Source organism: Propithecus coquereli, unplaced genomic scaffold (assembly GCF_000956105.1).
Source record: "Propithecus coquereli isolate 6110/MARCELLA unplaced genomic scaffold, Pcoq_1.0 Scaffold316, whole genome shotgun sequence".
NCBI lineage: Eukaryota > Metazoa > Chordata > Mammalia > Primates > Indriidae > Propithecus > Propithecus coquereli.
The window spans coordinates 1993349-2015928 of NW_012148797.1; the positions used below are offsets into that span (position 1 = coordinate 1993349).

The 22580-nt window shown below is 39.3% G+C and overlaps 1 protein-coding gene across 1 annotated transcript in view; it reads right to left on the reverse strand.

Moving 5' to 3' along the window:
• Positions 1 to 22351, reverse strand: part of LOC105815108 (chromosome unknown open reading frame, human C12orf42) — a 108630-nt gene extending 86279 nt beyond the window's left edge. Inside the window, exon 1 of the mRNA XM_012650244.1 lies at positions 22343 to 22351. Coding sequence (XP_012505698.1) covers positions 22343 to 22351 — 9 coding nt within the window. The remainder of the gene's footprint in view (positions 1 to 22342) is intronic.
• Positions 22352 to 22580: the final 229 nt, after the last annotated feature.

A 22580-nucleotide genomic window follows, 5' to 3' on the forward strand; every position in this document is an offset into this window, starting at 1 on the left:
AAGGCATTTAGTGTCACTTCAGTAATTCCCACAAAGATATATTTCCATTCTTAGGATGATTTTTTAGGCAGAACAAAAGCTAATGCATTCAAACAATAGCTGTTCATGCACTGAGTACCTGATATTGTCCAGAACACTGTCCTAGGTGTTTGGAGGACATTGGTGAGCCCAAATCACAATTCCCACCTGCAAGAATCCAGAGGAAACCACGGGCAGTAACTAAATAAAGGTAAAATTTATTTTTTACAAATACATGTAAAATTTCAACTGTGACACACGTCCTGAAGGAAACAAAGTATTTTGAGACTTCTGTGATATATTGGATGAGATGGAATTAAACATTTACATCCTTTGCCATGTGACTTTGGTATACCTCTCACAGCCTCAAGACAATCCCAGCTGAGCCCAACACAGCTACAGCCAACCCAGAGACCCATGAACATAAATAAGAAACGGACGCTTCTTGTTGAAAGTCACTGCTTTAGAGTTGTTTGTTAGGCAGAATTATCACAGTAGAAACTGGACTGAAACAAATACATACTACATATGATAGGTGTACTCAGGGAGGGCAGAAAAGGTACCCTGACGATCTCACAGTGGTAGAGAACCTTGCAATTCTGCTTAAAATGTCAAAACTTAATAAGACAATATCAGGATTGGTTTTCATACTTCTCACTTTCAATTTGATTGATGCTTTTTATTTAGTTAGTCAGGATTCTCAGAGTCTTTGACTTTTTGTTACTCAGTATTTGCTAAAATAAGCCTGGGAAGACTATTGTCATGAAAAAGAGACCCCACAACAGGCCTATGACCAGGATGCAAGCACGGGTCAGAAAGACAATGGCATGTTGGCCATTCCCTTTCCTCAAGGTGATTAGAATCTAAAGCAGGAGGTAGTCACCAGAGAATCACACGAATGAAGACAAAATTTCAATGATACTAAATGTGAGGAAGGGGAGACATGTGGAGCACAGACACACGTGGAACCAGGAGATGTAGAATATGTAGACTTGGGTGATAGAGGAGACCCCCAAATGGACATGAAAATGGAAGAAGAGACGACAGCTTCTTTGAGATCAAAGTACTGAAGCTGAGGGCTAGACTGATCGGGCCTATCAAACTTCACCTGCCTTGCTTGCTTGCAGTCTCTTGCTTTTAGTTGATTTTAAACCCGTATAGCTAAAAGTCATGTAGCTGAACAATACATAACTAAACTCCCACTAGCTTCCTTATAGATAATATGTATGACCTACAGGTCACTACAGTAAGAGTTGCCTAAGCTGTTTTTCAGGAATTTGGAGTTGGCTCTTGTCTAGTTTAAGCCAGTTGAGACCACCAAACCTCCAACTGGGCCTGTGTGAGTGTCCGGTGGGTGACTTTTTGACGTTTGATGGCCAAAAACTCCACCCTTGTATCATGCTAATGTTGCCACTTTCTAAACAGGTGTCCTATGAAGAAGCTCGACTACACCTGTGCAGACCACTGATTCCCTCACCTTTCTTACCTCTGATCACCTTTCCCCACACCTCGGACCACCCTGCTCCTTTATCCCATAAATATCCCTTAACCCTACCTCCAGGCAGGTGGATTTGAGCTCTGTTCTCCTGTCTCCTCTCTTGGCTACTACATGAACAAACTGTTTCTCTACTGCAAAGCTCGTTGTTTCAGTGATTGACACACTGTGCAAGGGAAGAAACAAGCTTGGTTTGGTAACAGTACCAAGACTGAAGGACAGTGGCGAGAGAAGTAGAAGGAGGTTCCAGGTGACAGAAGAAGATAGACGTGCTGGAATGTGGAGGAAATAATTCAGGAGGATCAAAAGATCAGAGCTCTGAAATTGAGTGTGTCATAACTGTGCCGCATTTGTACTGCCGGCAGGGACAGGTGGGGTGTGTGGGCCACCCTGATGTGTCCTCCCATGAGGTCAAGGAACCCCTGACTTCAGCTCTGTGCTAGGCACATGGTAAGCATCCAACGCATGTGCTTAAAGAATGCATGGAACTCTCCTGTGATCCCAAAAGGAGTCACAGAGTGTGAGAACTGGACGGAATCCCAAACCACCGACATTCACACTTGATAGACGAGGAAACTGCTCAAGATCACGCAGTCATGTAGGGACAAGCCAGTGCTAAAACGTCAGAGCCTGGGCTCTGCTTTCCACCCCTTAATGCTTCAAAATCCTGCTGTTGGTTTTGACTGGGAAAGCAGCCCCATGTCTGCAGGGAGGGGAAGAAATTTCATCTCCAAAGCAAGAAGCACCAGGGTGGAGAGACAGATCCATCCCATACTGTATACCCCAGTCCTCTGACTCTGTGGACTCCCGGCCAGTCACTCCAGTACTTTCACACATCTGGTGTCTTCTGATAGGCAACCTTTGCCCAGGGTGGTCAGCACCAAGCACTGAATGCTATCCCAAACCACACTGCTCTGACACATTTTTAATTTCAATGGATATTTCTCGGTGCCACTGCTCAGAGCTATGCAGGTTGTGGATGGCACAAGGGGGTGGCATCACTCACCGAGACTGCGACAGAGAAACACTGCCTCTGAAGGTTGTTCAATACACCTCCTGACCACCTGTACACAGCAATCATGAGATTTCTGCTCTCCAAACAATAAATAAGGCTTTATGGTAGCCAATAGCCCAAGGAAATCATGTGCATTCTGATGGTTTCATTTTTTAAATTTTTTACACAGCTTTATTGAGGTGTAATTGATATACAAATAATTGCACATATTTAATGTATACAATTTGATGAGTTTGGAGGTATCTGCTTGAGGAAAAAAAGAATCAGGGGATTGGAGTCATCTGATTCCTCGGAAAAGCCCTACCCTGAATTTTTACGCAAGGCTAGAACACAGGTAGAATTTCTTTGTAAACAAAAAAGCTATTGTAATCAACAAGCCAAAAAAATAAATAAATAAAAAGCTTGAAAGAATAAAGTAGCTTGGATATTCATTGCCAGTCATTAACCTGATTTTCTAATGAATATGGCATTAGGCATTCATTAACAATCATTTGTGTTTATGTTGAACAGTGGATGTGTAATGAAGGTTGGTAAATGAAAGCAAAATTAATCCAGGGAATTTTGGACACTTATAAAGCAATTAACTTGTTTGGCAGTAATTACACATTGAAAGCTAAATCAAGTACATTTAGAAAGCCACGAGAGTCGCCACATAAACCAGAGGTGCTTTGCTCTAAAATAATAGAAAAACCTCCCTTTCTTCACAAGTGAAAGAGAAAGGCAAAAGTATGGTATAAATGACAAATAAGGCTCAGGTCTAACGAAAAGAAATACGGTTACAGCCCATATGTTAGAGAAGAGGCAAGTTACTGAAAAATAGGACAGCTCAGCTAATTAAAAGAAAAAAAAACCTTTTGTAATAACAAATGATGTGAAAACAGGTGGTGTGTGCTAGAGGGTTCAAGTTTTTGTTCTGTTCACACTCACAGGCATGCACACACATGCAGGCATGCACACACGTACGTGCATGGACACACACGTCTGCATACTTGAACCACCTATTAGGTGCATGAAGAATTAAAACTAAATCCACAACCAGGTCCTTGTACATCCAGTATATCTCAGTAAAAGGTCTTTGCACTGACAATTTTGTAACTTCATTCGCCAGATGAGTGCTTGACCATAGCCTTTTAATCGATTCAGCACATCATCTTAAAGGTCAGTCATTAAACACATTCAGGGACTCTATTTTTTTAAAAGGAGGAGAGAATAAGGTACTGTGGTAGATAAAGGAGAGACCCCGGGCAGAAAGCATTACTGAACTGGTGATAAGACAAAGGAAGTAAACAGAAAATTTCATGTGTCCACAAAATCCATCAACAGAAAGGTCACTCCAAAAATACATTCTAAATGCAATGACGATTTTAGATGAGGAAAGAATTTTCTCAGAATTTTCAATCCTACAATATTTAGCCAAGAAATGCTACAGAGGTGATGTGCTGATTTTGTATATGTGTGGGGGAATTTTTTCCCCCGCTAAGGCTACAATAGGATGATCAGGCTGGAGAAGAGAGTGTCTTCAGATGAGCCCAACGATCTGAGCAAAGGGATAAAGTTTTTCAAGAGTCCTGAACACTCTCCCCAATAAGATCTGAAGGTTCATGAGCCCTTCCTGTCTTACAAATACCTCCACAAATAAGGGGTTGTAGGTGCTCGAGGGTTAGTGACCAAAAGAAGAGTTCCCGGAGTGATCTATAAAGGGCAGCTGGCTTTGTGGAAACATTTGCGGAGCGTGCTTGGGTGTCAACTATGCTAAAAGCAAATACTTGCTCTGCCTCTGGGATTGGAACGGAAAACAGAAACCAGGAGATAGCTTTGGAAATCCTCGCCTAGGTCATTTAACTGCGACCAAATAAAACACCTGTTTGTCTCCATGTGGGGTAGTGCATTTCTTTCAAAAGTAATCTTTCTGTTAAAAGGTAATCATTTTATTTCCAAGCAAAGGATCAAGACATTAAGACAAAAAAACTCATTTCTCACTTATTTGAAAACTTTCAAAAGATTTAGGTTGTCTACTTAGTTCTAATGTGGAGTGTTTCATGTGCAGTTTTCTTGGTCAGAAAATTACTTCCTGATTTTGACCAAGAGTTCATCAATATCCCAGTGTACTATTTCTTTCTTTTTGCAACAGTCCCAGTGCCTTTCCCTGAGTCTTCAAAGGCAAACACATTTAAATACCAGGAAATGCAGAGAATACACTATTCTTGAAGGCAACTGTTACTGATCCAGGGCTTCTTGCATTTTATTGTGCATTTGAATCACCTGGGGACTAGTTGAAATGCAAATTCTGATCCAGAAAGTCCAGAATTGGCCCGGAGATTATGTTTTTATAATAAGCTCCCAAGTGATTTTTGTTCCAGGACAGCAAGTTATTGATCTACTGATCCTTGTAGATAGCTGGTTTAAATATGTTATAATATCAGGACCAGAGGTAACTGAAGCCTTGAAAATAGATCAGTTCCTTTCCAAGAAGAGACCTGGAAAGTGTAATGGGCCAGAATTTAAGCAATAGAGGAATAGTCATTAGAAATAAAATACAGAAGGAAGTGGTCTAGTCACCGGTGATTCTAATCATCTGAGTTTCTTAGCTGCCAAAGCTTTGCTGAAACATTTTTGTCCATTTGTCCAGGTGCTGAAATCAAGATAATTCAGTTTATCAAATAGTTATTGATTTGCCAAGCACCACGTTAAGCACCAAGGATACAACGATAAATGATGCACAATCTCCATGAGGCTGCCCTAGTTCAATTATAGCACAGCAGGATAAAGGTTGGGGAGAAAAGGAGGCATAAGGTGCCAGGAGAGCTCCTCTCCTGGACCTAAGTGGAAGAATATTTACACAAATGAGAAGTATCAGGAAACACTTCTTGGAAGAGATGTTAACTGAGCCAAATCTTGAAGCAAGAGCAAAAAAAAATATCTAGCTGAAGAAGAGGAAGGAAGAGTATTGTTAACCATGTGGGGGAAAAGTCTAGACTGGGAGAACCTTCCAATACCACTGTTAGTTGCTTCCAGACAAAATTAGTATGTGTGTTCTGCAATAAGTCCCTAAAACCTCTACCGAAGGACTACTGAGAGGCAACTGCTTTTGTCATTATTTTGTAGATGAGATCTCTGAAGCCTAGAAAATCCAATTACAGCCCAAGGGCAATATCACCAAGTGGTGGAGTTGAGATTCCAATGTGAGTCTGCCTAGTGGTAAAGCCTGTGTTCTCTTCACGGTGTTTGGGTGTCTCCCGTAAGTATATTGGGATGACTGGCCTGGGGGATTATGAGACAGTGAGCAATAAAAAATAGATTGGCATAGCATTTTTACATCAGGATTCCAGTCTTTATCTTTCCTTCTCTCAATTAGTATTTTGTTTAAATACAAGAAAAAAATGCAGTTGACCCTTGAACAACACAGGTTTCGACTGTGTGGATCCACTTACACATGGATTTTCTTCAACCTTTGCCACCCCTGAGACAGCAAGACCAACCCTTGCTCATCCTCCTTTTCCTCAGCCTACTGAACATGAAGATGATGAGGTAGAAGACCTTTATGATGATCTACTTCCACTTAATGAATAGTAAATATATTTTCTGTTCCTTAAGATTTTCTTAATAACATTTTCTTTTCTCTAGCTTACTGTATTTTAAGAATACAGCAAATAATACATATAACATGCAAATTATTCATTAGCTAATTCTTTATGTTATTGGTAAGGCTTCCAGTCAACAGTAAGCTGTGAACTAAAACAAAATCCACAGCACCCCTGAGACCCCTCTTGGACAAGGGGATCCCAGAAAATCTTAAAACTGAGTTCCTGGCCATGAATGGAAAGGAGGTCGGACACACCTCAGATACCAAGAGACTAAATTATTAACAGGACCTAAGGCCCTGCAGAGCAAAGATTAAATCACCTGCAGGTCACAAATGTTTATAGCAGCACAATTCACAATTGCAAAGATGTGGAAACAACCCAAGTGCCCATCAGTACATGAGTGGATTAATAAAATGTGGTATATATATATACCATGGAGTTCTACTCAGCCACAAAAAACAATGGTGATCTAGCATCTCTTGTATTATCCTGGATAGAGCTGGAACCCATTCTACTAAGTAAAGTATCCCAAGAATGGAAAAACAGGCACCACATGTACTCACCATCAAATTGGTATTAACTGATCAACACTTAAGTGCATATATAGTAATAACATTCATCAGGTGTCGGGCAGACGGGAGGGGGGAGGACGGGATGAGTATATACACACCTAATGGGTGTGGTGCGCACTGTCTGAGGGATGGACATGCTTGAAGCTCTGACTCTGGTGAGGCAAGGGCAATATACATAACCTAAACATTTGTACCCGCATAATATGCTGAAATAAAAAAGAATTTTTAAAAAATCACCTCCAGGCCATCAATTTGCTGAAAAGATTACGTGAGTCATATATTGTGGCTTGTCTCTGATTAACAGACTTCTTTATCTTAACTTAAAACATTCCAAGCTTTTAGACAAAGCTTTATTTCTTTAGCCAATTACAAACCAAAGAATCTTTAAACCCACTTATAACCTGTTGGCCCCCCACTTCAAGATATCCCACCTTTTAAGGCCAAACCACTGTACACCTTCCATGTACTGATTTATGATAACTACATATGGTAACTACAATTGTCTGTCTAAAATGTATAAAATGAATGTGCAACCCAACCACCTTGAGACCACTTGCTCAAGACATCTTGGACACGGCTCCCCAGGCCATGGTCACACATGTTTAGCTCAGAATAAACCTCTTTAAGTTATTTTACAAAGTGTAGGTTTTTTTCTGTTAACATGGCTATTAGTTGTTAAGTTTTGTGGGAGTCAAAAGCTATACACAGATTTTCGACTGTAAGGGAGTCAGCACCCCTAACCTTCATGTGGTTCAAAGGTCAACTATAATTCATCCCAATGCCATGGTTTTAAGATTTTAACAGACTTGGACAAACCTCCTGGTGACAAAGAATTTTGAGCACTTTAAACAACTGAGATTTCAGTCTTGAGCACATGCTTATTTATTATATTTTTAATGGTCTAGATTTTGAAAAATAAGATCAGACAGAAAAAGCCAAGACTGGACCAAGGGAATTGTTGGCAAAAACACAGCTAACCCTATGAAGCCTTCAGGCAAAGTACAAAATAATAATAATAATAATAATAATAATGTCAGCCCCCTCTTGGCAGATATAGCCCCATGGCAGGACTTAATTAGGCCAGTACATACACCAAGATTTTAGCTCTTGGCTTGGAGCTTTGTGCCACTTACAGCCTTCCACCCTTCCATAGTGGCCCTAACTGCTGGCCACTTAAGCTGGCATACTTAGTATCCAGTACAAGGATGAACATAAAAACTAGATGCCGGAAAGATAGTGAGGCGGGTATATAGGCTGTGGGCATAGTACACACTACTTTTAGGAGTTTAACCATGAATGGGGAACAAGAGATGAGACAGAAGCCAGACAGGGCAGCGGGGTCAAGTGTTGACTTTTTCTCCCCCTAAATAATTAGAGAGATCTGGGAAAGCTTAGAAACAGAGGAAGGGGGTGTGGAGGTGAGGAAGTAGACTTAATACACACAATAGTCAACTTTAAATTCAAAAGTATCAGTCCCTAATTCTAATCCTCTCTACAAGGAAAACAAAATCATCCAGAATGAAAAGATGCTTTGAATCTAAGAAGATATAAACCTGATTCCTCTCAAAATAAGTACCAAGTCTCAAACTTGAATAAAATAACTTATTCTTTGTGTATATCATGCTTATAAAATTGATTCCTCAGTCTCTAATTGTCAGCCACTCATTTCAGAAGCCCATGAATAATAATGGGAAAATAGATTTTTAATCCACATATTTATATAATTTCTTTTTATGAAAGTGTACCTTGTAAAGAAGTTTCTTGTTCAGCAATGAATATGCTTAATAAACTGTTCAAAACCAAAAATTGAATATTATCTGTCCACTCTTGTTATAACAGTTTCCTAGAAAAAAGCACAAAAGTACATCTGTTGAAAACACTTCTCTTCCTCTAGTAGCTAGAGAATCCAGAAGATAGACAAGTTACATTTTGTGTAGCCAAATATCAGCAATTTCATTATAAATTGATGACCATAATTTTTAAGTATAGATTAACATAGTAAAACCTTAAAAAGATTAACCTTAGCAATAACTACCAGGAATAAAAACACTCAGGGTTTTAGTAAATCACATATTTCATCTTTTATCATAGTTACCATTTCAGAAGACTCATTGAATTTTTAGAGACCCGCCAGTCTAGTCAAAAGAAATCACAAATCCTTAACTAACATATGCTAACTTTTCTTTGAGGAACAAAAGAAGCATCTTTGTTTGTTCCTCACCAGCAAACACTGGGCCATCTAAAAAGAGTCCTTTCAGTGGCAATGTTAGCAGGGAAATTCAATTGTATTTAATTAAGTTCTTCCCCCAAAAACTGCACACAGAAGCATCAAAGAGGTTATCAGAGGTCAGATGCCTGTCATGACTTTCTGACCCTCCCAAAATGCAAAATAAAAGATAGTGGTATCCCTGCTGGTAAGATGGGCTTCCACATTTGTGTCTCTCCCTTTCTGCTTTAATTTAATAGCAATCAGCACAATATGGCTGCTTTTTTCTACACAATAGGACGGGCAGAAGTTAGATTTACAACGCTGCAAGGGGGAAGGTAGGAGACAAGGGAGGCCCACTATGGCTTTTAAGGTTCAATAAGAACATCACTTTGATACCCATAAAAAACTTGAAAATCTATTTAACATTCATTGTGGTCAAAAATGGACAGATGTGCATGTCTGAAATCTTGTATTATCTTAAGTTGCCAACTTTCTTATAGATTCTTTTTAAGAGGTGTATGCAGATGAAGAAAATTTCTTCCCTACCAAAAAATAATTATGATATCTGGTCATGCATTTAGCAACCCCTTGACTTTAAAGTACTATACTAAGTATTTAGGTATTGATCTTTATTTTCCAAATTTCTTAATTTTTACAAGTCTACTAACAGCCTTACAATGAGCACAATGTATTAACATGGTCAGAAGTACTAAATGTATTTCATGAAACCAGGCAAAAGTTAATTAGCCCAAATGTTATTTAGAGTCCTGAATGTCTAATTACAAATGAGTCCCAGGCATGGAATTTACTTCCTGAGACATTTCGTGTTTAGAAAATTAAATTCTTATGTGACCCTGTAAGGAAAATCTCAGAATCTGGAGCCCAGAATATATCTTAAAGATTATTTAATCCAACATCCAAGCCGATGTTTGAATCCCCCAATAACACTCCCACCTCATTGTCATCCAGTCTGTAGTTGGATAATTCCACAAAGACTTCAAAATCACCGTTTCCTGAGACCACCCATTCCCAGGTAGACAATATTTTCAGAAGCAAAAACTGAAAAACCTAGACTAAAAGGAGCCTTAATTTTGAGGTCGAGAGCACCAAATGTTAGTCCTGGCGTCTTGAGTAACTCATGTAATCTCTGTGTGCTTGTGTGAAAAAGAAAGTAAACATATTTGGTCATCTCTGAGTCAAGATCCTTGTGTTCAAATTTGTGTGCTGACTCTTCCTGTAGGACTGTCAGGTCAGGACAATTTGAACACCAACTCAGGTCAACTGGCTAGTGGCTGCCTGGAGACCCTTCTGGGTATCATGGGAGAGAGAGTCACGACTGACTGACATGATTACCATCACCAATAGCAAATTCTAAGGTAGATGAGGAATATGTACCCACATTTACCATCTTTGCTCTAGCTGATGCCTTGAAAAGAGCCTCAAGAAGAACATCTGGGACTATAACTTTGTTCCAGCAAGAATAGCAGGGAAAGCAGAGCAAGTAAGACCAGAGGAGTTATTTCCAGATGGTTCTAAGTCTTAGGGATCAAAGTGTCCTCCCCTCTGTTCTTTCAGAGCAGTAAATCAGGTGAAAAGTAGAAGACTCCTTATGTTCATGTCTATTCACTCTCTTGAAAACCAACCATGAGACACAGGGGGAAAGGGAGCAATAGACACTGAGTACATCCCAACAAGCCTGCAGAGTAGGTACTATGGTCTCTACTCAGATGAGAAAACTGAATGGAGGATTAAACGATACCTTCAAAGATACTTGGTTACTAAACAAGGAGAATTTGAACCAAGATCTTGCCTAAAGTGCTTCTAAGTGTACCCCAGCAACTTTCACTATTGTACTTAATTTCCTTCAGGACATACGTGCAGAAGGCTACGCTGCAGTGTTTCCATCCTCCTCCATCTATTCCGCAGTGCGCTGACTCATCTGCCAGCTTTAGCCATTACATCAAGGTAATATGCAACTAATTTGCTACGTATCTGAACAAATTAATCTCTTTTAGTGATAACACTATTTTAATAGAACTATATATTTAATGCTATTAATCATTTTAGTATGCAAACGCTTTAAAAGAAATAACAACCACAGGAGGACTTAACTGTCAATTTTATCACACAAAACTATAGGGACATATTGTTTCTATAACCCTCTGCTTTTCTTTCATCTGATATAGTATCATTGGGGACTATAAAATACAGAGTTATTATGCAAAAGTAAAAGCACAGAAAGCAAATTTATGATATAGACAATTATTGCTATATTCCAAATGTTTGTGCCCCTCCAAAATTCTTGTGTTGAAATCTAATCCCTAATGTGTTGGTTTTAAAAGGTGCGTCCTTTGGGAGGTGACTAGGTCATCAGGGTCATAAATAGGACTAAAAAGAGATCTGAGGGAGCTAGTTCACCCCTTCTATCATGAGGGGACACAGAAAGAAGGGATCATCTTTAAAGCAGAAAGCAAGCCCTCGCCAGACAGTGAATCTATTAGAATCTTGATCTTGGACTTCCCAGACTCCAGGACTGTGAGCAATAAATTTGTGCTGTTTATAAATTACCCTGTCAAAGGCGTTTTGTTATAGTAGCCTGAACAGACTAAGACAATTATGTATACATGTGTGCATGCACGATCGTTCATACACACACACACACACACACACACACACACACACACACACACACACAGAGGGAGAGAGCCAGACAGAGAAAGAGATATATACTTAAAAACAGATTATTTGAATTCCATACCCTACTTCCACTCTAAATATAAATCATAAAGGAGTCCAATATTATTTCCCCTGGTAACAGGCTAAGTGATCAACGCAATGAACACTTGCAACTAACTGCAATGCCCTGAGTTTGTAGAGCATAATTAAACAGACCACACTTAAACACAGGTGCCACATCTGGACTTCCTACAAAGGGAGCAAAACACCATCTGACACCCCAGCATAAAGTACATGTTCTGGAACTCTTTCTGCAAACTAACATTTTAACTGAGTCCAGATTTTTAACCTTTGAATCAGCACAAGTAAAATGTCATAGTTCAGAATTGAAATAAGAAATATGTTGCACATTAAGCCTATTTTTATTGAGCTGCATTTCAACTAAACACTATGATTGTTTTAACTCAACTAAATAATAATAACCAAATAAATAGTATTGTGATATAAACACACGCTATGATGTTTATCAGGTAAACTGGAATAAAATCTGAGCGAGATGAATCCCCCACATCAAAGAGCAAACTTGGCTTTCCTTTTCACGGGGGAGCAGGTACCATGTGCTAGGTAGGTAAAACACAGACTCCAGAGCCTGACACGCTGCATTCATCTCTTCCTCCTCGTGCTAGCTCTGTGACCGTCAGTAAATAATATTAGCTCTTTTAATCATGTTCTGATGAAGTAGGTATTGGAGAATTAAAGTGGTAAGTAAAATTTACAATGATATATACAACTATGATCAAGTTAAAGTTATATTTGAGAAATAAACCGTCTTGAAAATTTGAGGAAAAGGCAGACTTCCCCAAGCGTGAGAACCAAATATAGAAGGACAGTGGAAATTATGAAGGTCAGTTTAATACAAACGGTGTCAATAAAATACAATGGAATGAAGTGAATTATTCTTGCATGATTTTGACCACACAAACTTAACACAGTTGTGTGTGCTCAGTTTCTGCCAAGAGGTGACCACATAGCTAGCGATGAGCACCGCCAGGGCACCATGACCATGCAGTTATGAAGGTGGCGATGAGTGTGCCTACTTTGGTCAAAGAAATAGGCAGCCCTGCGAGACTGCCCTGGACATGGTACTGTTCACCAAGAAGAGAGTCAAAAGAGGGAATAAAGAAAATAAATATTTAAGGAGGAATAATTTGTTTAAATTTTAAATTCAAGCCTGCATGTTTGAAAACTCCTGGGTAATATAGATCCCTTTCTTTTCACACTGATCCTAGTGAAGACAATGAAATTAATACATTGCATAACTACACGTTCACACTGTCTCCCCTGTCCCTCAAACCAGTCAACCTGCTACTGGAAGAAAGCCTGGGACTGAGACACGAGAATCATTAGCCTGTTCCTTGAAGGCTTCTGTTTCTTGTACCACCCAGGAATGTAGGGCCTGCCCAGAGGAGGATCGGCCAAAGAAGTTATTGCCTGAATTTTCTAGGCAAGGAAGCAAGTCCTACATCAGGTCAGACATCACATCTTGTGGGGAGGTGGTGGGGGAGGTCCTAATCCCAGATCCCTGGGATGCAAAGCTCACGTCTCTTCTACTCTTCCCCCAATGCTTGTCCAAAAATCAGTTAATACAGTCTCTGGCACATCAAAAGCATACAGTAGATGTAGCTCTTTGCTTTTTATTTTTAAGACAGCTGCTGAACAAAATATCATGCAAAATATCATGACTGTGACTCATGGTTTACAGTAACATATGCTTTCAGAGTTTAATTTGGTTTTGAACAGGATTAAATGTGCCAAAAATCAGACGGCAAGACATTCATAATGAGGGACAGAACACAATAGTCACCTTACGGGAAGAGCAATTATTTAACAGGAATTCACGAATTGCTTGATGGTGTTTTCTTGCCGAGATGGGCACAGCTGCCACACTGAGAAGGTGCCAAATTGTATTCTTTTTTACCCCCTGTTTCCAAGAAGAGAAACCCCTCTGCCTTTTTCTATAGGTTTCTTCATTCTTTTCAGATAGGGCTACATGATTTAGCAGGTGATTACTGAGGCACCTTTGATTCATAGTATTTCTTATTGGCCTTTTTGCAACTGAGTGTGTGTATGTGTGTAACATGTAGGACACCCGTGTGTGTGTGTGCTGGGTGTCATTTTGGTTGCTTGTTTTTATTATAATCAAAATGTATGTTATTCAATAGGGGCATACATATTTATATAAAATAACGCAGAAGTTGATATAAAATCAAGGTAGATTTTTAAAAGTTTTAACTCACAGAGTTTTTCAGTTGATATGAAGTACTAGTGAAGCTGTCAGAATCTGAGAGAGTATTCTATGAACCAAAAGATTTAGTGCATTACAGGGGATGGAGAGGAGTGGGTTGCCCATGGCACTGGGCAGAGCTCAACATATTGGAAAAATATACGCATTTTCATGGGAGCTTGGAAATCTAGTGATAGCCAGAGAACATCTCTGCAGAAAGGTTCAGATTGGTTATTTTCAACAAGGCAAAGCAAGCATTATAAATTTGTGGGAATAAGACATCATCTTGAGACTGAAGAAAGCATTAAAGCATCCCACTTCAACCCACCCCCCAAAAGAAGTGGCTTTATTCATATACATGCCATGTTTACTGCAATACGCAGGCAGTTAAAAAGGATTTGCTTTGGAAAGTGCAAAGATAGATATTTTTGCCCTGACAACTTTATAGCACTCTATCCACTCTGTGAAAAGGATCTCCTCTTCCATACTTTGTATAACTCTAATTTTATTTTCTTTCAAATCAGTGACCTGGAGAATTGAATTAGAATTCTTCACCCCTGTTTTAGCCTTCTTTTCCCTGAGCATTGTGTTTCAAAGCAAGCTATGCCACTAATGAGTTAAATGTTTGTTTTCACACTGGTTGCACAAAAGATATTACAACCAGTATGTGCAAGAACAATGGATTGATGATATTTTACTAAGGGAAAAGGCCTATCCTTCCCTTACTCTCAAACTCGGACTTTGATAATTGTGTCTTCCCCCTATGCCTTCATAATATGTCATGATGATAAAAACTGCCTGAATGCACCAGCTCGGGAACAGTCCGTTTGAATATATCAATTACTCTCTTCAATATTTAGGAGAAAGTCAACACTGAACATAAACCAAAAAGAGTAACATAAACATAACTTCCCTCTTCTATCCCTGAAATACGAACAGCACCTGAGTAGCTTTAATGGGAAAGTCCCCTCGCTTAACTATGGCACAGTCTGCGTGTTGTAAGTGACCCAGATCAGGATAAACCTAATTATCTTGTAGCACTAATCAGTCTCTCTGCCTCTTCTCTCTTATCGTTCCCCTCCAATCCATCTCCCAAATTGACCTGGATTGATCTTCCTAAAGAAGAATTAACCTTCATGTTATTTTCCCTGCTCAGAAATCACCAAAGGTTCTCCACACTCCTTTGTTAGGCATTTAATAGCTTCTGCTCTTTTATCCAAACCACCTTTCCAGGCTTAGCCACATTCTCCCCTGTACACACTCTTACCACATTTTCACACACCTGGGTGCTGCCTCTGTACTTCACACTTGTATAAAATGCGTATGGCCTCAACGCTCTTCTCTCCTTATCTGCATCCAGGTCCCAATTGTCTAAGAGACTATTATTAACCTTTAATGACTTTCAGAACAGAGACTATCTTGCTTATTTTTGAATCCCCTCAGTAACCAGAATGCCTTATACTGGGTAGATGCTTATGCAAGATTTACTGGATAGATAAATGGATGGATGCAGAGATGGATAGGAGAAGAAATGGTTGAATTGATGAGTGAGTAGGTAGAAGGATGATGAATTAATAAATGGATGAATGGATGCAAAATCCAAGAGTTGGATGAATAAATGAATGAATTGCATCATTACATGAGATTCTAGTAACAGAAACCACATCTCACAAAGTTAGTTGTCTCTGAAAAGCTTCTGAAAAAGAACATCAATTAACTCTCTAATTCTGACGTGATCCAACTTTGCTCATTAAGACATTTTTAAAAGATAACTTTTTTGTTCTGCCCTATCGCCAAGAGCCATTTAGAATCCCCATTTATTTCTATAGCCAGCACAGGGATGGTATTTAAATTAACCTCTTCCCAGATCTATTTCCTGGGAAAATATTTTTTCTTAATGTAGTAATCTTCCCATCTGAAAAATGAAAGTTTTTGAAATCATCAATTCCTAAACACAGGGCTCCTAGTATCCAAAACAAGGTCCATGAAAGCCAGATACCAGCAGGCATGCACTCTTCTTAAATAGGATCACTCAGTCTACTCTCATCTAACATACAATGCTCAGAAGTAATCTGATCTCCCACAAGCATCTACTTTTATACATGAAGAGGAGTTGGCTCAGATCAGCGTATTTACTGCAATAAATACTAACAATTTATATCAACAGCTAAGCAGAGAAAAGAAAAATTCATTTTCTGTATGTAACATTGAGTTAATATTTTTTTCTTTTGGTGGTTATATTATATGGCTTGCTTATCTTGTACCTACTATTGACAAAAGTCTGAAGTTCTTTCCATATGTGCTTTTGCTATTCTAAGCCCATCAGGGAAACCGTATTAAACAGATGAGTCCCAAATAGCTGTACTGGAATAGAAAGACCCAACTCGATCTTGGGATAACATAGAAGCTTTCCAAGAAAAGTGCCATCCAAAGTTAGACCTGAATGAAAGTTGAATGGAATACGAGGTCAGGTACACAGACACCAGTTAGAAAGAGGATGGCACCTTCAGAGAACCATAAGGAGTTCAGTGAGCTGGCAGCCTAGGGAGGAAAAGGAACTTAAGACAGATAAAAGCTGGAGAGGAAGCGGGGATGAGACAGCAAGGGAGCTTAAAAACTTGTAAAGAGGTTTGGCATTTATTCTGGATGCAGCAGGGAGTCATTAGAGGGTTTTAAATAAAAGTATGAATTTTTAAGAAATTTTAGAAAGGTTACCTGGGCCCCAATGTGGAAGTTGCATGGAATAGAATAGACTAGAAGGGAATCAAGACACAAGGGAGATGGGTGATGAGATAAGAGACAACGGGGAAGACAAGGCCTTGACATCCCCAAGGCTGTTCTGTCATCCAATCTGACCCACCACGGACTGTGCTGTTGAGGGCTGTGAAGACCCCAGTGACCCCACCTCCCTGAATGGCCCCTGCCCAGAGTGCTCCAGAATGGACTTCCAAACTCTCCAACTCTACTCAGCACACATGCCAGTCCTTCAGACATGTTTGTGTCCATTCCTTTAACTGAACTTGACTTCCCCAGCTTGACCTCTGGCCTTTTCAGAGAACATTGGCTCAGAATTGCCCTTTGGTCATTTCCATTCCAGGCCCCCTCTGGTGGATACCTTGCCATAGCTCTGGCTCCTGGGGCCCAAACCCTGCTATTAATTCCCTCCAGTGTCCCCTGAGCAGGGGCTTTATGCAGAGCATTTTCTGCCACAAAATTAAACTTATGCAGAGAGTTTTCTGCAACAAAAACTTCCATAATTATTACTAATGGTATAAAATTTTGTAATAATACTACATATATATGCCATACAATATTGCATTTTTTAAAACCAAAGGAAATGTTAGAAAGGGGAAAAGTTGCACTGTCCTTCATATGCACACATTTTACATAATTGTCACCATAAACACGTATTTTTTCCACATAACATTATATTGCAGATAATTTCCAATTACCACAGCTTTATAATTAACATTTTAAACAACTTGGTTCTATCCTCTCAGCTGGGCTTGCTGTATTCCCCTAACTGAAGCCTTTGCACAAACAAAACACCCATGGAAAAAAATGCACATTGGGGGCCTCTTTCCTTGGGAGACTTGAAGATCCTGTAAAACTGCCACTTCAGGACCAGAATCTTTGCTAAGTTGTGCACTAATGACGAGCCTCTAGCTTTGCTCCCCCTTGAATGCTGTGCACCCCTTCATTGCTCATCAGTCATTTGCTTGTGTCATCACTCCTCCTTCCAAATGTGAACACTCTAAGGCAGCGGTTCCCAGGCGTTGCATTCGTTTATTTCTTTTGTACAATACACATCATGAATCGACACAACCCACTGGCTATCTGTAGTTATCAATAATTCTCAGGAACGTCACTCTAATGCCACTCCTTCTCTCCCACTCAAGAAAGCATGTCATAATGAAAGTTCAAGTGAGGAGATATTGAACCTATTACACATTTAAAAAATATTATGAAAGCTAAACTATACAAATGGAGCTACATAAGGGCACACAGAGTGGTATAATGGACATTGGAGACTCAAAAGGCAGAAGAGTGGGGGAGGGGGAGGGGTGAAAAATTACTTATGGGGTATAACAGACACTACCTGGGTGACGGGTGCACCAAAAGCCCAGTCTCCATCTCCATCGCTATACAACATGTACATGTAAGAGAATTCAACTTGTACTTCCTAAACCTATTAAAGCAATTTTTTAATTGTTTTTAAAAAATTAAAAATAAATAAAAATATATTTACAAAATCTTGTACTTGATCATACAAAAATATCTTTCCTTTCAAAAATACCTTTAAATAATCACAATGCATCAATGCAGTTGGGAATAATGTCCTGGTGACCAAGAAGCCTGTCTTATCCATTTTTGCAATGCCTATCTCATAGTGCCTGGCCTGCTACAGAGGCACAGGAAGGAAAAATCCACAGGAGCTAATAAGAAATGAGGAAAAGAGAGAAAAGAATAAGAGAATGTAAAAGAAAGGTAAGGAGGCAAAGAGAAAAGTAAGACTAAATAAATGTAAACATAGGAATATTTGAGAAAAAAAATGAGATGTCAACATGATCTATCAACCGGAAGTAGCAAAAGAACTAAATAAAACTTGAAAAAACTTGAAAAAAACTAATATTCCAATTCAGTAGTAGTGTTTCAATACTGTTCTAAAACAACTGTTCCAAAACATACTGTTGGCCTGTAATTCCCTCTAATAACCAAAGGATGAAGACCTGAAGTCTATACAAGTGTTTCTACAAAAGATACAAATTAATTGCTAAAATTGTCAGGATAACAGCTTTTCAGAAGTAATGACTAATCATGAAATACTTCAATCCTATTCTCCTGTCCTACATTCCTGGTGCATTCATCTTTCAAAAAAGGAAAAAAAGATGGTCAGAAATTAAGTCATTTGTATCTTAAAATATATTCATTGGAGCCAGAGGGATAAATTCACGCATAATGAAGTATTGAACTTAATTAGACTTGGTATTGAATTATTAAATCATTCCTTAAATAAAGAAAAAAGAGGTGTTGCTCAGAAAGGCAACAATGGAATAAATCTGAGTGAAAGCTCTATTTTTGAACAATCCCTTGTTCTATTCAAATCTCTTTAAATTCACTGAAATGAATTTGAGTCCTGTAAAGGTCATGACTCAAAAAAGAAAAACACAAAATTTATTTAAAGGGGCTAATCAAGGAGGAGATTTGCAGTACTTTCAAGAAGCAACCTTCTGAAATGGAAGAGAATTGGCCAACAATTCCATTTTACTGAGCCGCACGTTAATATAACAGCCAATTATAGCTCAACAAAAGCAATATCCCAATTCATTCTTTTTCACAAGGTAACAACTGTGGTCTATGAGTTGAGAAAATAAAATGATGGACTAGACACATGCCACAGAGGAAAAGTGTGGAGTAGGATTTGGGGCTTTTTACTGGATGCAGTACATTTCATTAGTGGTTCTGAATCTCCTGCTGGGCTCTTCTTTCTAAGCCTTTTGTGTGGGATTTTCCTTTTAAAATGATACCTCAATGCAAATGTCCATATTAGTGTAAGAAAACACTTAGCACATGTCTAAGAAACCTGTAGAATGGCCGTGGAAAGCACAGAAATTTTTCAAAGCAAAAATAAAGGGAATAAAATGGAATATTTTAGGCTGCCCTGGCAGGTGGGTATCTGGTGGTTGAAAACCTGCTCCAAAACAAGCAAGACTGTAACTGTAGCAAGAGAAAAGACACTTGTGTTCCAATAATCCCAACAAAACTAAATTGCAGACCTAGGAACACAAAAAAAAAAAGGAACACAACACCCTTCAAAAGAAAAATAAAACAATGCTCCCAAAATAGGCCCGATTATGTGGGTCAATGCATACTGTGTATTTCCCCTGTAGCATTTTATCGTGGTTACTGTTGCCAGGTGACACCTGATGCTCTCATTATATATGTTTGTCTTTCACATCCACCTCGGAGCCAGTTTTTTTCCTTTGGTGCCCCCAGAACTGTAACAGAAATAAAAATAAGGAATAGACCCCATTATTACACAGATACCTACAAAGCAGAGAGAGTGACCCCCGTGGGTCACGGTGTTGTCCCTGGAAGCATTGATGCCCTGGCCCCGGGGCCCCCAGCCTTTTGTCACAGGGTCAAAGCCAGGACCTCAGCTGAGTATCCTCTGTGAAGAATTAACAAGTGTGACAATTTGTGGGCCCTCCCCCCTCGGCCCCTGGTCCGGCCTGCCTGAATGCTGTAAATAGAGACATCTGGATAGAGCCCTTTCACTGCAGTAATTGAAAATGAACACGGATCAAGTTCTGGCCTGTTGTATTCATAAATCTTGAGGCTTAATTACATTAAAGGGAAATCTAGGGCCCAGCGCTATGGAAACTGCAGATTCTATCAGGAGCTTGAATCATGAATCTTTAAGATAAGTGGGTTTTTCTCTCCCCACCCCACCCCCAACTCTTTAGTAGACTTGAATGGGAAATTTTCAAATCAAGTCTTCCAGTATTAATGCACCAGGAAACTTCTGAGAAGATTTTGTGCTCTACTATTTGTACATGCGCCTTCATTGCGTGTTCACCGGGTGACACTCGGCGCGCTTCCTCTGAGCAGGTCCACATTTTGAGCTTAAAATTAGGCACATTTCTGTGAGTAATGACGACGGACTTGACAGATATTTAAAATATGTTTTCCCCCCAAGTTGAGCAGAAAAAGTACGCATTTAGTTAAAATTTAATGAGTTTTAAAAAAAGAATTATGGCAATTTTACTTTTCAGATGAAGTCAAAGCTCTCAGCATCCCCTTTAAAGATAACAAGTTGCAAGGAGTGCAATGCGCACTACCCGAAGGATGGACATATTTGAAACACGGACTTCGGTTGGGGGGGGAACCAAGGGCAACACACGTAACCTAAACATATGTACACCCATAATTTGCTGAAATAAAAAAAAAGAAAAAAAAAAGATAACAAGTTGAGAATTATACTCCTGGGTAGTTCTACTGAAATGTATAAATTACCCATCATAAAATTTCTTTATCGCTTAATATAAAAATGTATTCAACTCTGTTACCTGAAGATGGACTTCAAAGTAAGTACATGACACTAGTTGCTTGTTCTGTTTGTGTTTTTGTTTCAATTTTGTGTATTGGATGACACTGGGGCCACTTTGGTGAATCAGTCAACGGAGAGCATTGTGACTTAGCTTGCTAGAAAGGCATCTACTCCAATAAACGTGCAGAAGCGAAGTCCTTTGAGGGCAGGCTCTGATGTAAGTAGGATCTGCCCTGCAGACAGCGCCTCTCACACATGGTTTCGCACATGCCGTGGGCATGCAGTAGGTGCTGTCCAGATGATCTAATAAATGAATCTACAAAGTGCATCTGTATCTCTGGGGACAGCTATAATAATGTACTGTGTTGCTACTCCCCCTTTGTTCATTCCTTTGTGGTGACTCCCTGGCATCTAACGAGAAGATCACTAGGTATAAAACACGTCAAGGAACTATGAGTAGAATGTAATACCACTTGGCATTTATCAAGAATCTCACCTCTCGGACATTGTGCTAGGCTCTCCATAGACATTATTGCAAATGCTCACAACAATCCCCCCAGGCAGTTATCATCACTTCCATTTTCTAGGTTGGGAAACCGTGGCTCAGGGGAATTAGGAAACCAACACCATACGGATAGGAGCAATGGAGTTGAAAATTAAATAAAGACCATTTTGACTCTAGAATCCATGTTATTTTCACCAAGCCACATTAAAAGCTAACCTTTTATAAAGCTATACCATTTCTAAAACACTTTCCCATGTATCATGGGTGGCAAAATATTGCAGTAAGACCATGAGCTCTTGGTTCAAATCCTGAATCCTGCACTTACTTGTTATGGCAACCCAGACAAGTTAACCTCTCCTACCTCTCTCATTCCTCACAGTTAAAGGGGGAAATGGTAATGACAGTAATAACAGCCAACTATGAAGGTCATTTTGAAGATGAAATGAGATAACACATACATATACACCACTTAGCTTGGCTTATGACAAGTGCTCAAAAAATAATAGCTGTAATGTGAGTCTCTCGTTCACACAGCTGTTAGTGAGTGTTTCCTATTATGATTTGACTTTCTAGAAGCCTCTTAATAGAAACATTTGAAACCTCTGCTCTCCTCTGTTTTTCCCCACTAAGGTTACCCAACTGTACCAGGCTGATGCACATCATAAAGGGTATGAAAAGGCCGCACAAGAAGTTACATTGCTCTGGGATCAGACAGGAGCTTATTTTCTTTGGGGGTAAAGAATGTGAAAGAGAAAGAGACTAAACACTTTGTAGACAAAATCAAGGCCTTGAAATTTAAAACTGAAATTTTAATTACCTATTTATGGACTTAATATTGCACACTTTTGAATATTTTAATGTTTCTAAAATCTGTATCTTACCATCAACATCATATGATAGATGGGATACATTCTCATCTACCTAAATTCTTACCTGTGCCATTTCTCTTCTCCAAATCCTCCCTTCAAGAGAACAATCCAGACTGTGGCTGAATCTCTTGTTGGCAACTTTAGGTTGCTGGAGAAGCCTCTCTGGCCAGCCTGGGACCTCTTATAAATCTTATTTATAAATTCCAGATTTATACAATATGATCTCTGGGACAATGTCCTTAAGATTTCTACAAGCCCTTTTGTCTAGATTAAAGGATCTACTAGATAGCCCCTCAATTCTT